Here is an 18,821-nt window from a genome sequence, read left to right on the forward strand (position 1 = left end):
CTACATTTCACTTTCAATAATGCATACGCTCGTTCGTTCTCATCAATTAAGCTACTACTCCAGAGTTTGTTTTTTATTGTATAAATCCGATAAATGGACTCTCCGCAAATGTGATGACCATGTTGAGCTCCTGGGATTTATACATTGCCTGTTACATTTACATTTTTTTTGTAAAAAAAAACTTTGGGCCCCCCCCCCCCCACCCCCCCCCCCCCCCACCCCCCCCCCCCCCCACCCCCCCCCCCCCCCACCCCCCCCCCCCCCCACCCCCCCCCCCCCCCACCCCCCATTGTGCACTATCCCTGTAACTACGAGTACAGCAGAAAGGTCGTTCTCAACATTACGTAGACTCAAGACCTATCTAAGGAATACCATGGGTGCTAACAGACTGAGTGGACTGGCGGCTTTGAATATTCACCGTGAAATAGAAGTGACCAATACAGAGGTAGTTTCTGTTCTCAAAAAATCGACCAGACGTCTAGATTTTGTCTTGTAAATATTTTTAACTTTAACTTACATCTCATTTTGTAATCATTAAATTTACATTTGTAATTTAAATGTATTATTTCTTTCCTTGAAAACTTAAAACTAATTAATGACAGTCCAACTTATTCCAGGATGACATTTCATAATAAAAATCAATATAAAGCTTTAACTTGTAATTTTAATAAGGTTTTAATTGAGCTAAAAGCTGGTTTAATGTAATAGTAGCCTAATTAACTTAAATTTTTCTCTAATAAGATTAACTTGTAAGTTGATTATGAAAACAGGCCACAGACAGTTGGTTTTAGCTTACTCAATTATCTAATGATCATGTAATACAGTGATGATACCAAATGTTACATTATTGTAGTTCGATATGTTATAGGCCAACTAATTATATATTACTGGTCATTGAAGGTCATGTAATGGAAAACTATAGGCGTACATTTTATACTTGGAAGCCGAAGCCCCCCCCAAACCAAAATTCTGGGTGCGCCCCTGGAACTCAATCACCACTTTGCCACAGCTCAGGTCTCTTCTCAAAGTAATTGTCTAAGGGTTTCAAGATAAACAAAACGATTAATTGTCTGACCTTGTGGAAGTGAATTTAGTAGACAACGTCTTTACAGTCAAAGAAAACCCATAAGCATGATCTTCACATTTTATTTGACTTGACAAGCTTTTTTGGGTCTTGGAGAGCCTTTTGATGTCCATTGTGTGATGATTGGGCTTTTGTTTCCACATCATAACCAAATCTCATCTACTGTAATAACATGTACAAGAAGCTCTCGTCGTCATTTGCCATTTCAAGAAGTTCCTCAGAAACCTGAATTTGGAGTTGTTTGTGGTCTTTGATCAACAGTTTTGGAACAAATTTTACCGCAACACAACGCATTTGAAGTTTTTCAGTTAAAACTTTTTGATATGAAGTAAATGAAATTTTTACATTCTTCTGACATTTCACGAAATGTTTAGTCGACGGTCGATTGTATGAGAAGCGTTCACTTTAGCAACCATTTTCAATCGTTGAAGGACATCCGGAACGAGTGGATGTTCGGCTATCTTTAAACCTCTTGTACTACTGATGACAACTTGATTGGCCTTAAACAATCTTCACCAAAAGCATCTTGTAACATCAAAAATGTTTCAGATAAAGTTCTGTTCACTCAAAACTTCACACAAAACACGTTACTCTTCTTTCATTTTCATTAAACAAGAAATAAGTCAAAATCCATAAAACAACAGCTGTGTTACTTTTGAGTCTAAAAATACAATGCTGCCAACTGCATCGCTATGCATAATTTCATTCTCATACTATATAAAAAGCCCTGGAACTTTTTGATCACCCCTCGTATTTATTACAAGTGTTTGTTTCTGCAACTTTTAATACAGCGTTATCTTTAAGGTTGCAGGATGGATCTACAATACATTGACCATCATACAGTAATACAAGAATTGATTACACCAAAATTAAATCACACATTTTTAGAAACCACTAATATGCTTATTACCATTTAAATTTGCATTTCAAGATGATGGAGTTCATGTTCATGTTAATATAATACCTTAATAGAATACATTGATAACATTTCACCATAACCTTTGTTAATGTTGTTTTTTGTTGTTGTTGTTGTTGAACTGTGTGAAGTGCAAACGATTACTTAACAGATTTGCAAAATTTCAGTACAAAGAGGATCTGAAACCTCTACTCTCATATTAGTTTCCCCCACGGTATGTGAATGTACATATCGATTCTCCTCAGATTTGCAAAAATTTCAGAACAAAGAGGATCTAAAATCTCTATTCTCATATTTGTCTCTAAACATTTCAGGACATCTAATTCCAGACATCTAACAAAAACTACTTAGCCTACAGGTTAAATAGGAAATAAACAACCTCAATGCCAAGTTGAAATTTTGTATTGATATTATGTTTGTACATGTCACATTATTTACAATCATGATTATTATCTGCAACATCATTACAATACACAAAACAATGCTCATTGTATAATACATAACGGCTATACAGGCCTATAACTTTTACTTTGGACAGTCTTTAAGATTTAAATAAACAATAAAACATAAGAAATTTACTAAGGAGTTTTTTAAAATATGTTTTTAATATATGTACATGTAAAATGCATAGGTGGACTATAGTAATCAATATAAATCAGTAAAAATGAAAAATGATCTTCAACCTTACACAAATGTACATAGCAAACAAAAGACATTACACCCTTGTTTAACGAGGATTGCTATTGTAAATTCCAATTACTAAGGTACTTTACTGTGATTCCAACATTAATATATCAACACTCTATGCAAAGCTAGTTTTCTAAAGTTATTTTTTTTGAATGTGTATATAAAATAATGGTATGTAAAAAAAAAAAAAAAAAAAAAAAAAAAAAAAAAAAAAAAAAAAAAAAAAAAACCAATAAACAAAGATATTTGGATTTTAATAACTAATAATCTCCCGTATTCAATTACACATTTGGCTAATCATTCTCTGCTTTGATACTAGTATACAGAATATAAGGAATAGCTTGCTTATTATGTTCAAATCTATGTATTATATGGAGTATATTGAAGATGCACATTATTGTACACATAGTGTAATACACTATTTTGAGTAATTTGCTATGAAATTACTCTAGATTTATTGTTAATATTATGTAAATTCACTGTATTGATACTATGTAAAAAACAAAACACATAATTATCAATTTTAATCATACTTTCAGATCTTTAAAGTTCTTTACAGAAAATGAAGAATGTATTTTACTACCATGACATTTATTAAAGTTGTAACCTATTTACAAGCTCAAGAAATGAATTGTTTAAAAATAGAACACAATTCATTCTAGCATGATAGATATTTTTGATTATGATGTACCGATAAAACTATTATCATTCAAATAGCAAATACTATCACAGCCATTATATATGTGTAAGTTGTCAACAGGTCTTTTAATAATATTTAACAAATTATTAACTTTAAAATATAAATAAAATAAATGGAATAAAAAAACTATTTTCCACTTTACGTTTCAAGGTAAATCTTAAGTAAGAAGTTCATTATTTCAATTAAGGGTATATATCTTTAATCGTTCTTTTAATTAATTTGTACAATATTTATTATTATTTAATTGTTACAATACCATTTCAGGTTCAAATTGTGATGAATAAATATAAATATTAATCAGTACACAAAAATAAATAACAAAATAGGTGAGAATCTATATGTAGTCTTCCATCAAAATCAGCCATGATTACAACTAAGCTATAGGACAATTTAAATATAATACTTTTCCATAACATGCACTCGTGAGAGTTGACGACACATACTTCAGCCTTTACCACACTTAATATCAAAATATCTGACAACCAGAGTTCCAGAAATCAGCTGAAATTACATTTCAATATTCAGTAATTGATTTTTTTTTTTACATATAGTCTCTTTTATATTATACAAGCTAACAAACATTTCAACGTTAAAACAATTCAACAAATAAATAAAAGAAAGGTAAATGGGAATAATATTTTGTCCGGAAATTGAGACGCAGGAAAGTTAATCTGAGTCACTTCCCTCTCTTTCCGTCTTCGTTCGTCCAAGTCTGGCATCGGAAAGCGTAAAATAGCTGCCACTCCTGTCAACTGCATCAGCTCTGAAACACACGACACAATAAACAAATTTTATTTTTTATTTATTGAGTATGCTAATTAGTGTACTTAATTCCTATATATTTTTTCTGAAGTTGAAAAAAAAAGTTACAAATATTGAAAAAGTTTGCATGTGTACTGATCGATGTTTAATGGAAAACTGAGCAATTAAATGCTTTTATATTATAGAGAAATATTTGCATAGTGCATATTGCAATTTAGGAGCAACGCCTTTACAACATGGGCACTTAGTTATGTTCGCCCAGACAATAGCACTTAGTAGTTGTGTTATCATCCAATTTGGGCCTTTCAATAATTTTGATAACCCATTATTTTGTTCCTAGACCATTACATTTCCTTCAATGAGGGAAATTACCAATGTAGCTGAGAGAAAATAAAAGCTGAAATAACCCACTTAAGTTCAACTTAGTACGTTTCTACATCTATAAGTACTTACGTTCACCCGAGACGTGCATACTAGAGAACACCTTAACATCTCCCCCACTGTCTCTGACACTGTCCACGTAGGCTGACGTAGCGTTTGCGCTCTTGTACATCTTGACATCTACAACACAACATAATCCTCCATAGACAAATTATATTTTTTACACTATTGGGCTCCAACAAAATCACTCCAATACCAACTCACTAATTTAGGTACTTTTCTTTTGCTCACACACCAGACGTATTTATAACAAAGTTCACCATGCCTTATCAACTAGCAGAGAAAATAACACCTCGTCCAAAGTACTTTACCTGAACAGGTTGTCGGAGATGAGAAGTGTTTTCGATCGCTTGGCTCTCATTGGCAGCTTCAACGTGTTTCACTCCATAGGAAGGCTTTGGCAGGCTCTGTCCTGCAGGGTGGTGTAGAAGGTTTCCAGCGCCTTCACCTCACCCCAGAGCCTTGGTGTCGGGCCATCTTGGCTGTCACTTGCCGGGTCCATAAGCACTTCTGCAACAACCAGCAATCAACGGGAGGAAATTATATCGAGGTCATTCAAGAAACACTTTTTTTTCCGTCACATGGCTAGTCCTTTTAAGTAGGGATAGACCTGAGGTTGGATTTACAAAAACCTTGACTGGCACACCCGTTTTATTCAACGTTTCCCAAAAGGCCTGATGATACACACATTGTCCTCTAGTAAAGTTTATTTGACTACTTCAACTACACAGTAGAGCTGTTTAATTGCTTCTACACTCTGATGGTCAACTAAGACACTACTACAAAAAGCACAAAGGTGAAGTTTTACCTGGATTTTTATAAACGGAATGTTATTGTTATATAGTGTTTAAAGTTGCTACCACAAGTTTTCTAATTTATATTTTAATTGCGCTTCAGTCGGTATAGCAGGAACTAGTTTATAATAAAGATGGAAATTTTAGATTTGTCTGAATCTGAATTTAGGCATTCAGCCAGTGTGATTTTTCTAAGAATGATGATGATTGTGATATGAATTCAATTTATCATCCACGGCCCTCACATGATGAATCTGGAGATTTTTACAGCTGTTTGGTAAATTAAGATATCACAGAAGTTGATCATGGTGGGTGAGAAACACGGCTACATGTGTGCTGACTTGTCTTCGCTTTGGCTCTGTTGGTAGACAATAAACCTGGCAGCAAACTATCACAGCACTGTTGGAAACTCAGCACAAGGGTTAATGATTAAGAGGTATTAATATTTCCTCACACTCTTTGTTGCCAATACTGATATTTGTTTTTTTTTATTAAAAAACCCACATTTTACATAGGAATAGATTAGTCTGGAATTTTTTGTGTTGCATTCTCATCTTTAGCAGTAATTAGATAACAAAATACAGTGTTTATAATAATAATAAAAAACAGTTCTAATAATCTACATTAAGTTGTTTAGGACTGTAAAATAATGTGATGTAGTTGGTGAACATGGAAATTTCTGTTAATGGTATTCATTAATAATACTGTTGGGGCGCCATTTTGATGAGAGCCCTACTTTCTGGTGCCATTTTGATGTGTGCCCCACTTTGGCAGTGTTCATTTTGATGAGAGTCCCAGGTTATAGCGCCATTTTGATAAGAGCCCCCACGTTGGTTGCGATAATTTGCTGAAAGCCCTTCACCTTGACTGCATCAATTTGCTGTGTGTCCACCCCCACGTGGTTGTGTCAATTTATTGTGAGTCGGTTCTTTAGAGTTGTTGACTCACCATGTAGTTGTACGCCTTTTGTCACCAGTGGCACGTTGTTGTACCATGTTGCTCATCATGGTATCGGTCGCCATCTTGCCCAATGCTAGCTATATTCCCTTGGTACTACTCAAAACTTATTAAATTTGAACGTCTCTGGTGTTATCACCAGAGACAAGTCTGTGTCTATCTCAGGGTTCCAAAATATGTTAAGTAATGATTACAAAATTTAATATCACTCCATCACACTTTTTATAAAAGGGATATTCAAAGAAAGTCAAACCAAGTGACCACGAGATTAATTTATTAAATGTCACACTCTCAACACATATTATAATTTCACTCACCTTGCAATGCTTTGATAATTTAAAAGTCTAAAACAATATCCCATCCTTGATTAAATTTCAATACACTATACAACAGATCACTACTATCCCAGGAGAATCAACACAACCTCCTTGCTTCAAGTCTGGTGAGAGAAGACCGAATCTCCGTATAAAACTGGATACCGACTCAAAACAATACTCATCCCCTCTCTCGTTCAAATCAGCGTCTTCACGAATAAATATAATTTGATTCTTTTCTTATAATTGTCGAAATTTATCACGTTTACTATAATTAATCAATTTAAGTATTTCTATTTTCTTTTTATTAATTTTTCAAAGCTTTTTATTTAAATTTTTAGCAACATGTGCTTTATGACGTCATAAATTTACAAGTCATTCATACCACAATTGGCTCTTCTGCGTAATTCTATTTAATGTTTTTGTAAAACACGAATTTTGGTTATGTTTACTTCATTTTAATTAATCAAATCTTTTCCCGTATAAAGTTTCAATAAATGTCTTCGTTATTAAATAAATCTCAATTCCGACAACATGTGATTCACTGACGTCACAGTCTGCCGATTCACTGACGTCACAGTCTGCCAATTCCCCGCGAATATTCAAATGTCATAATTTGACCTGTTTACACAACCCCCAAATATAAATTGATCACATATTTGTTATCAGTTTATATTTCTCCTCCAATTAAATCTTTTAAATTTTTGTCCAATTAAGCTATTATTTAAATTTCTTGATAATTTTGTTTAAAAGTATTCATTTAAAAGAAAGTAAAATATCAAAGCAAATGCTTACAATCATATTACACAAATTACAATGTATTTAAATGTTTACACAAATTACAGTGTACATATAAATCAATTACACAAATTACAATTAATACAAATATCAATGAATATATAAATCAGCTACACAAATTACAATTAATATTAAATGATTACACAAATTACAGTGTACATATAAATCAATTGCACAAATTACAATTAATACAAATATCAATGAATATATATATATATATTTATATATATATATATATATATATATATATATATATATATATATATATATATATATATATATATAAAAATAAGAACAGTACTAAAGTTTTAAATATTTTTAAATTGAATACATGTAACCTCTATACGTTTTGAATATAATGTTTAATGTGTCCATTTCACATAACATAATGTTCAATACAAGTTAACTCTATTAGATTATACACTCACAAGTTATAATAATACACAAATACCTTGTAAAAATCCTAAATATATTCTTACTGATAAACAATATTGTAATATCCTTATATTGTCATCTCCTACTGGAAACATATTACATACACTATATATACTATATTACATTATCCTTGTCACATCTTATTCTAAATATTTATACAATCCTATACTAATCTATTTACATCAAGTCTAGCACATTCTGCGATATTATATTCATTTGTCTACCTTCTTGTCTTACATTCCCATGTTTACTCTTTTGGCACAATATACACTTTTTTAACTGTTCCTTTACACTTCTTTCCATATTCTTGAAAATACAATACTCTTTAAGTATATTAAATATTTTATGACCTCCTAAATGTCCATATTTTAAATGTGTAAAATTAACTAAATCCTTTTTAATACCTTCTGGAATACATACTTTCCATACATCACCATTTTTCATCCTTTCTCTCTTAAAAATTATTCCTCTATACTCCATAAATATTTTATTTATTTTTCCATAATGAACTCCTTCGCTGTCATTTAAGATATTTTTTATATCTCTCAAATACTCATCCTGTTCTTGTTTTTTTTATCTAGATTCTTTAATATTTTCTTTATCTCACTATCTTTAAAACCTAAATCAATTTTGTTGTACAAAACCTTGATACTGTATTTTTCTACTGAATTCTGACTATCTTTCTGTGTAATCCTTGACAGTATGTCTGCTGGAATGTTCTCTTTCCCTTTAACAAATTCTATTTCAAGATTAAACTCTTGTAATGCTAAAGCCCATCTCAACAATCTACCATTTGTGAAGGAAACAGGATTTTTTCGGGACATTTGCCATCGTTTAGTGAAACAAGAAAACAGTAACACTACGTTTCGAGATCTGCAATCTGATCTCTTCTTCAGGTAAAGAACTAACCTAATACATAATTACAAACTAAGTTAAAATAAACAAATCTTACTAAAGCGTTGTGGCACGCCTAAGTCAGGAATCACAACCTACATGTTGTTGTCAACTTCACTAACACACTAAAGACATGCACTTAATACAAAACTATACAAAAACACTAATCATTAAAAACTAAACTACGGAATACAGGTCACAATGCGTCTTCACTCGTCTACTGACCACTTACGACTGACCAGAGGGACTAGCCAATGGCAATCGTGACGGCTGGCTAAAACAAGATGGCGGAAAATACATGGGAAGGGAACAGGAATGGGCCCTTTCGTTATTATTGGTTCATGCGAGATGAACTTCTTAAAACCATATTGTGACTCCGCATTGGTTTATTACAAATATCCGATCCGTTTGATACTTTTGGTTTTCTCTTTAGTTCATTTTTTAGAATTGGCAACCAAAAGCGGCCTAATCTCGACTGATGGTTGACTGATTGGTTGGTCTGCCAATTTAATGTATGTTGCCTCAATTAATTTCCTTTTGAAGAAAATGTGGTTCCCGATGTATTATGTGGGCTTCATCCCAATTCATATGATGGTCTTCGGACCAACAATGGTGTGCAATTTTTGACTTCTCTGTGAAACCCTTTCTCGTGTTTTCTTTGTGTTCTTTTATCCTTACGTTTAGTGGTCTTTTTGTCTCGCCTATGTATTCTCTATTGCAGCTACATTTTATACTGTAAACACAGTTTTTGGAATCCTGTGTGCCATTTTTTGGTTTTGTTTTTACGAGACTTTGTCTAAGAGTGTTGTGTGTTTTAAACGCGCAGTTCTAATGTTGTACTTTCTACCTACTACTCTTCTAATTTTTCTCCGATAATCCCCGGCACATAAGGGATTGACATAAACGCAAATTTATCACAATTCTGTTTTTCTGACTCAGGAAATGATTCTTTTGGTTCGTTTGCACTTATTAATTACTAATTGAGGGTATCCATTGCTTCTGAGATCCGATTCAATTTTCTTAAATTCTTCTTTTAGTCCAATCTTTATCTGAGCACAAGCTCTTTGCTCTATCAAACAACGAGTAGGCTACTCCTTCTTTGACAGATTTTTGATGGTTGGATTGATAATTTAAATATTTTCCTGTGTGTGTTATCTTTCGAAAAACAGTTGTCTTAAGGACATCCCTATCTCTTAATACACACACATCCAAAAAGGGAAGCTTGTTTTGGACTTCCACTTCCATTGTGAGGCGGATGGAAGGAGAAATACTATTAATGTGATTCAAAAAAATTATTTAATTCAATGTCTCCATGAGAAAAAATAACAAAGGTATCATCCACATACCTCCACCAAATCTTCGGTTTGAACTGAGCTGAAGCCAAAGCTTTTCGCTCGAATTCCTCCATAAAGATATTGGCGAAAATAGGAGACAGTGGAGAACCCATTGCCATCCCCTCATCTTGACGGTAAATTTTACCCTCTAACTCAAAATAATTGCATTGAGTGCATAGTTCTAACAGTTCCATAATTACTGGCACGGGAAGTTTAGTTCTATCCTTTAATGTTTGGTCTTCTTTGAGACGTGATTTAATAATTCCGAGAGTTTCTGGAACTGGTACATTTGTAAATAGACTTTCGACATCAAAACTTACCAGTTTGTCAGTTTCAGTCAACTTTAGGGATTTTGACTTCTCTACGAAATCCCTGGAATTTTTGATGACATTTTTCACTGAACGATGGCAAATGTCCGAAAAAATCCTGTTTCCTTCACAATCCTTCCATCGTCAAAAATAACCTTTAAACAAAGAATCTACCATTTGTTAATTTACAACTTTTTAAGAATGTCAATGCTTTATGATCTGTTCTCACTATCACTCTGGGATGTCCTATTAAATATGATCTAAATTTTTTACAAGTTAATACTACAGCTAACAGTTCCTTTTCTGTGATCGTGTAAAATTTTTGCGCTTGTGTTAAAGCCTTGCTATAAAATGATATCACCTGTTCCTCATTGATTTCATCTAACTGATATAATATTCCACTAATGTTAAGGTCACTTGCATCTGTATTTAAATAAAATGGTTTGTTAAAATCTGGATGTTTTAAAAATGACTGCATTTAAAAATTCTGTTTTAATTTGTCCAAATGCCTTTTCCTCTTTTTCTGTCCACTTCCATTCTATTTTATTACTCAATAAATGATTTAACTGTCCTATTAAATAGCCATAATGTCTTTGAAACTTTGCATAATACAAACATAATCCATTAAACATTTGTAGTTCTTTTATGTTTATAGGTCGTTTAAAAATTCACTATCTGTTCAATTTTATTTTTATCCATTTTAATTCCTTCAGCTGAAATAATGTATCCCAAATAATTTATCTCTTTTCTTAAAAATTGTGATTTTTTTAATTTGACTATTATTCCTCCTTCTTTTAATCTACTTAAGACCTGTTCTACATGTTTTAGTTCTTCATATGTGTTTGAAGTGATTAATATATTATCCACATATGTAGTTACAAATTCTGTCAAGTCATGACCTAATACTTTGTTTAACCCTTTAATGAACAACGCAGTACTAACATTCAAACCATATGGTAGTCTTTTATATTGTAAATTCCTCCCTTCGAAGACAAACGCTACATATTTTCTGGACTCTTTACTTAATTGTGTTTGTAGAAATCCTTGTGATAAATCTAATGATGTCATATATTTGACTCCTATAAACTTTTTTAATACATCATCTATGTTTATTGGTGATTCCCTATCTGGTATTATGTGTTGATTCAAATTCCTGCTATCTAGACATATTCTTAATGACAGATCCTTTTTAACTACACACACCAATGGGTTAGAATATGGACTATCAGACTCCTCTATTATGTCTCCTTTCAACATATTTTCTATTTCCTTTCTTACACCATCCCTCTTTGAATAAGGTATTGGATAGGATCTTCCTACAAATGGCTTTTCATTTGTTATATTTAATTTGGCCTCATAATTCTTTATACAACCTGGTTCATCTGAAAAAATATCTTTATTTTTCATCAGTATACTTTTTAATTTATTTAAATCTTCATTTTCCTTTACTTCACAATGTTCTAAATATTTCTAAAACCTGTTTATCCTTCTCATCATTAAAACTTTGGTCCTTCATATTTTCTGTATGTGTTTTACATAGAAATTCTATGTTTGTTCCAAGAATTTTTCAGGCTCATCTTTCACTTGCTAATGTATTTATGTAATTGCACCTAATTAACTTTATACCATTGACTATATAGAATAGAATAGAATAGAATATATTTTATTGCGTTGACAATATATATTACATTGTATTGCAATAGTCAATAATACCAATTTTTTACGGTATTTATCTTAAAAACTAAATCCATTTTTCACTCGACTTTCCATACAGTTGCACAGCAGGCACACATTCATACACATACAAAATTCATAATTCGTGGGATCAACCCCCAGGATTGCAACACTGCCGCGAATATCAATCCCAAGTGTGCTCCATATCCTCTGATTCACTGTTTGATTCAGTAAATTCAACATTTAATACTTCTTTATCTACCTCCAACTTTATCTTACCATGTTCAAAGTCAATTTTTGCATTGTGTTCTCTAAAGAAGTCACATCCTAGTATTATTCCCAAGTTCACTGCTTTAACTACTAGAAAATTTATTTGAAATAATTTATTCTCTATTTCCACCTCTATCATGACCTGTTTATCAATCTTTTTACTTCTAATACCTGTTACTCCTATTATACTTAAATTTGTTACCGGCAGCTCTAAAATTTCAAATACACTTCTTTCTTTTATCTCATTATAATACTTTTCTGACATTATTGTCGCCTGGCTTCCTGAATCTATTATCATGTGATACTCCTCTTTATTTATTTTTCCAAGTATCTCAGGTAGTGCTTCTGCTACTGGTTTTATGGGAATTTTATTATAATTATCTTCATTGGTCAATTCATCAAAGATGTCATTCTCTGGTATAAAAGCTGTATTCACCCCTAGTCTTAGTCCGGATTTTTTCTTATCTGATCTTATCAGATTTCTAAGTTCATTTACTAGAATTGTTAGACCCTCTTTATTCAGATGTATTAAATCTTCACACCATTTTCCTTTATAGAATATTTCCTTTTCATATAATTTCACATTACAGTCTGTACTATCATAGTTATCATAATACTTCTCTGCCACTTCTAAAACTGTAACTTTTTTCATTATTTTCTTTACTTTTTATAAGTTCATTTATTCTTTCAAGTTTATTTAAATGATATCTGTCATTCCCACCTAACTTTGGTATGGGTGGAATTGTTACCAAGATTATTTTATCAGCTTTCTCCAGTAAAACCTCTACTAGTTTGTCATAATCATTACAAATGTTTTTTACTTCTTTATCCCTTAATAAATCATTTGTACCTATCATTACTATTAGCTGTTTTTCTAAATTATTTGTATGTTTTAGCTCTCTGGTTAACTGTTCAATTATCTGACCTCCTATGCATAAGTTAATTCTCTTTCCTCCTTTCTCTCTATATTTCACCTCTTAAATTCATTATTTTTCTCCCCAAATCTCCTAAGTTGAGAATCTCCTATCATTTGGTATCCCTCAAAATTAGGTTCCTTTTTCTCAATCGTTTCCTTCATTCTAGCCTGTCCTACCCATTTGTTTTCCATCCTGTTTTCCTCTAGTCATCTATTACCTCTCATACTTCCTCTTCCCCTTGTATATTCATATTGATCTCTCTGATGCCTCGTTTCGTTGTTTTTCATACCTTTCTTTCTCCTTTCCATAATCATTTGTATCTCTACCCCTATTATTACTTTGTCTTCTCCTATCATTCTCAAACTCTACTCTTTCCCTATTGTATGTGTCCCTATTGTAGTATGAGCCTACTCTAGTCAAATTATTTCCTCTAATATTCCCTCTAACTTGTGTCCCTCTATATGGTGTATCTCTATGTCCTAAATTCTTGTATTGATTTACATTTTTATTGAGGGTTGTCTCATTTCTCATATCAAATGATCTGTCATAACTTCTATATGTGTCAGTATTGAGTATATTAAGTTGATTCAACAGGTTTTCTAGATCTTCTGATCTTTCAACATTTTGGGCTGCAGCAATTGCACTACTTATGGTTCTAGGAACATGTTTGCTTATATATGCTAGGAATGTTCCCATGTCAATTCTAGTTTCTAAATACTGGCTTTTATTATAAAATTCCAATACATAGGTTACTAGATTATAAAATCCAACCCTGTATGTACCCATTAATTCTTTTTCAAATTTTTTCTGTTCTCCTATGGACCAATAGTTAAAACTCCTATAAAACTGTTCAAAGTTTTTCCAATTATTTATGTGCTGTCGTCCCCACTTTCCTGCTTCATTTTTCATATATTTTAAAATTATCAATACCTGGAAGTCCCCATCCTTCTCCATTTTTCTCTATATATTTTTTACAAGCTTCCAAAAATTCCATAGGATGTACATTATTTTTTATTGGATCAAATTCCAATAAGAATATTTCTGTGTTTGCTGGTTGGCTTATTCTCATGCCCACCATGCTTTGATTTCTCATCATATTTTCTAGTTGTGTTTGTTTGTTTTCTAATTTCCCAATCTCTTATTCAGGGATTTTTCTACCCTATTTCCCATGTCCTCTATTTCCTGTAAACTACTGCCGTTACTGACTTGTTTTCTACATCCCTACTCGCCTTACCATTTTCTGTATTCTGATCAAGTTCTAAGTTAGCTCTGTCCCTATATACCCTACCATTTAATTAATCTAAATCTTGTTTTAAATCTCTTATTTATCTTTTCTAATCTTTGATCTATTTTCTTTTTATCATCCTCAATGTGTACAAACCTTTTCTCAATTTCCCCTCATATCTTCTTCTCTTTTATCTTTTAATTTCTTTATCTCCGTTGTAACCTCTCCTCTAACCTGACTTTTAAGTTTACTCCTCTCACCTTTGTTTTTCTCAGCTTGTTCGTTTATTTCAAGTCTGACCCCCTCCTCCAAGTTCTTTAAGTCTTTATTTATCTCTACTCTCATAACCTCCGTTGTCTCTACTATTTTATTGTTTAACTCACCTCTCATCTGTTCCATGTCTCGTTTTAAAAAACTGCTCATTACTTCTTTGAATTTCCTTTTTTTAGTTCCTCATTATTCTGATCTATTTTATAATTCAGATCCCTTAATCCCTCATTATTTTTATCCATCTTTTCATTCAAGTCCTTCCTTTAATTCTAAAATTTTTGAAAAAGCAATGTATTTAAGACTAGTGACACATTTAGAAAAATATGATCTTTTTGACTTTGAACAACATGGGTTCCGAAAAAACAAATCTACCATTACTGCTTTAATTTGCTTTATAGAATCAATTATCGAATCAATGGATAGGAAAAATAAAGTAGCTGGAATCTTCATGGACTTGTCAAAAGCTTTTGACAGTATTTTCCCACATTAAAATGATACAAAAATTGAACAAATTAGGAATAAAAAATTATTATTTAAAGTGGTTTGAATCCTATTTAACAAACAGACAACAATTTGTAGAAATAGCCAAAGTAAACAACAACCAAATTTTGAAATATAAATCAAAACCAGAAATAACTAAGTATGGGGTACCCCAAGGGTCAATTTTAGGCCCATTGTTATTTATCTGCTACATAAAATACATGCCTAGGTGTCTTAGTCAAATTAACCAAACAAAAAACCAACTCTGCATTTATGCAGATGACTCCAATCTTATTATCTCTACAAAGACAGATACAGAACTAGAAATAAACTCTTTTATTCAACTATCAAAATTACAAGAATTCTTTTTTAATAACAATTTAATCTTAAACGCTCAAAAGACTAATTACATGTTGTTTACAACAAAACAAAATAGGAAAGATAGCCAAGTCCAAATTCATATTGATACTGAGGTCATATCCCAAGTTCCTAAAAACCAAATTCCTAGGTATTTACATTGATAGCCATCTGAGTTGGGATCAGCATATTGACCATGTCTTAACTAAAATTAATTCTGGAATTTATGCTCTAAAAAGGTTGTCTAACTTATGTAATCTAACTGTATTAAAAAGTGTATTTCCATGCTCACGTTCAATCGCATGTATCTTACGGAATATGTGTGTATGGAGGTACATCCAACCAAAATCTCCATAAAATTTTAATTTGCCAAAAAAGAGCTGTAAGAGCAATGTTAAATTTACATAATGATGACTCGGTACGACAACATTTCATTGATTTAAAAATTTTAACAGTTCATAGCCTGTATATTTTAGAATGTATTATTTATGTCAAAATTAATTTAGGAAAATTTTTAACACACAATGATATTCACCATTACGACACACGTAATAAAAATAAAATAGTTTTTGGATAATCATAATTTAGAATTGTTTAAGAAGAAAACCACATATAATGGTGTAAAGTTTTTAAATCTTATTCCAAAACAAATTGGCGAAATAAATGATCAGAAAAAATTCAGGTTATTGCTAAAGAATTTCTTGCTTTAAAAATGCTTTTTATACATTTGACGAATTTTATAGCCTAAGAAACAACATGCAACTTAATTGAAATTTTAAAATGTTTTTCGACAATGTATTAAAGCATAGATTTAGACATTTAAACTATAAGGTTTTAGATAAAAATTATATCTGGAACATACTTAGATATAGTCTGATGAATTGTGACACTATTTATTGTATTTCAATGTACAAATATGAATAAAGATTATTTGAATTGAATTGAATTGAATTCCTCATTATTTTTCTTTAACTCCTCATTATTTTTCTTTAACTCCTCTTTATTTTTATCCATCTTTTCATTCAGACTATTCATCATAGTCCTCATGAATGCAATAAGACCTTCATCCCTATCAACTCCTACTGGACTACTGACTCTGCTAACCTCATTCTCTAATGAATTTCTGTCATCTGTTGTCGACAACCTCCTGTTCTACTGTATTAGGGGATGACCAACCTAAAAACCCTGTATCTCCTGAGCTATGAAGATCTATTTCTACTGGTCTAAATATTGGTGCGGGCCCTTCATTATTTTGTTCGCCTTCCATTTAGTAGCCTATGTTTAATTTGAAAATTTCTATTATTAATTTAGGCCTTATTTTTGTTTTACTAGCCTACCAGGAAAATTTTACCAATTTATATTATAACTTGGTTGTTCAAAGTTATCAAACTTATAGACTAACAATAATTTGTATACTTCTTCTAGACACACACCTGAAAATACAATTATATAAAAACAGTGATTTTCACTTAGTCTAAAATATGCTACCACTAACCTACTTAAATTAGTTGTGGAAGTTCGAGCCCTCCAGTTGGTGCGCCATTTTGACGAGAGCCCTACTTTCTGGTGCCATTTTGATGTGTGCCCCACTTTGGCAGTGTCATTTTGATGAGAGTCCCAGGTTATAGCGCCATTTTGATAAGAGCCCCCACGTTGGTTGCGATAATTTGCTGAAAGCCCTTTACCTTGACTGCATCAATTTGCTGTGTGTCACCCCCACGTGGTTGTGTCAATTTATTGTGAGTTGGTTTCTTTAGAGTTGTTGACTCACCATGTAGTTGTACGCCTTTTGTCACCAGTGGCACGTTGTTGTACCATGTTGCTCATCATGGTATCGGTCGCCATCTTGCCCAATGCTAGCTATATTCCCTTGGTACTACTCAAAACTTATTAAATTTGAACGTCTCTGGTGTTATCACCAGAGACAAGTCTGTGTCTATCTCAGGGTTCCAAAATATGTTAAGTAATGATTACAAAATTTAATATCACTCCCATCACACTTTTTATAAAAGGGATATTCAAAGAAAGTCAAACCAAGTGACCACGAGATTAATTTATTAAATGTCACACTCTCAACACATATTATAATTTCACTCACCTTGCAATGCTTTGATAATTTTAAAAGTCTAAAACAATATCCCATCCTTGATTAAATTTCAATACACTATACAACAGATCACTACTATCCCAGGAGAATCAACACAACCTCCTTGCTTCAAGTCTGGTGAGAGAAGACCGAATCTCCGTATAAAACTGGATACCGACTCAAAACAATACTCATCCCCTCTCTCGTTCAAATCAGCGTCTTCACGAATAAATATAATTTGATTCTTTTCTTATAATTGTCGAAATTTATCACGTTTACTATAATTAACCCTTAGCGCTCCAATGGATTTCATAAAATGATTTTATAGAATGTCCCAGCACTCCAATGGCCTGCAGTGCAGGCCAGCGCCATACTCAAACTAGCTCCGGCGGCATAAATAATTTTTTTCGTCCTTGCGCTCCAATGGCCCGCAATGCAGGCTGATACTAATTTGCTTGAACGCTCCAATGGCCTGCATTGCAGGCAGCACGTATTGTGTCATATTTCATTTTCTATGATTTTTTGTGGTGTATCTATACGGTACCAAATCAAGTTTTCAGAATTAGAAATAACCAGTGAATAAAATGCAATATTTTCAATAACCAGTAATAAATTTTTTAGTTGAATTAAATGCAATTCTTTATATCACATTTGTAAGAGAATTGCATATCATGTTTAGGTCAACCTTTATTTTTAGACTTGCTGACTGATATTGTTATCTCTATCTCAGACATTGAAAGGGGAGATGAAGCAACATCTTGATTGTCCTACAGCTGGGTCCCACCCTACTTAGCTTATCTGTTACAGGAATAGTAAACAAAGATAACATCTACAAACAACAAGGATAACAAGGAGTACAAGAATGTACTGTGACACTTGCACAAACAAACCGGGATTACATGCTGGTAACTGTTTTAGATTATACCACACAGCAAAAAGGTTTAAGGACTAATTTTGATTTTACAATTTTAATATTCCTGCACTTATAATTATTATATATACCTATACTTAATATTTTTATTTATAAAAATTTTTATTATTGCAAAATGCAATTGGTTTTTACACTTTTTATTATTATTATTATTAACGGCCAAATTTTATTCAAATACTATTATTAG

General features: G+C 32.1%; 1 protein-coding gene across 1 annotated transcript in view; it reads right to left on the bottom strand.

The window, feature by feature from the left end:
• Positions 1-18,821, bottom strand: part of LOC124368309 (protein pelota-like) — a 64,414-nt gene that overhangs the window by 3,094 nt on the left and 42,499 nt on the right. Inside the window, 6 exon segments of the mRNA XM_046825583.1 lie at positions 4,068-4,150; positions 4,603-4,669; positions 4,671-4,710; positions 4,902-4,930; positions 4,932-4,979; positions 4,982-5,100. Coding sequence (XP_046681539.1) covers positions 4,068-4,150; positions 4,603-4,669; positions 4,671-4,710; positions 4,902-4,930; positions 4,932-4,979; positions 4,982-5,100 — 386 coding nt within the window.

This window comes from Homalodisca vitripennis, chromosome 8 (genome assembly GCF_021130785.1).
Source record: "Homalodisca vitripennis isolate AUS2020 chromosome 8, UT_GWSS_2.1, whole genome shotgun sequence".
In the NCBI taxonomy this organism is placed as follows: domain Eukaryota; kingdom Metazoa; phylum Arthropoda; class Insecta; order Hemiptera; family Cicadellidae; genus Homalodisca; species Homalodisca vitripennis.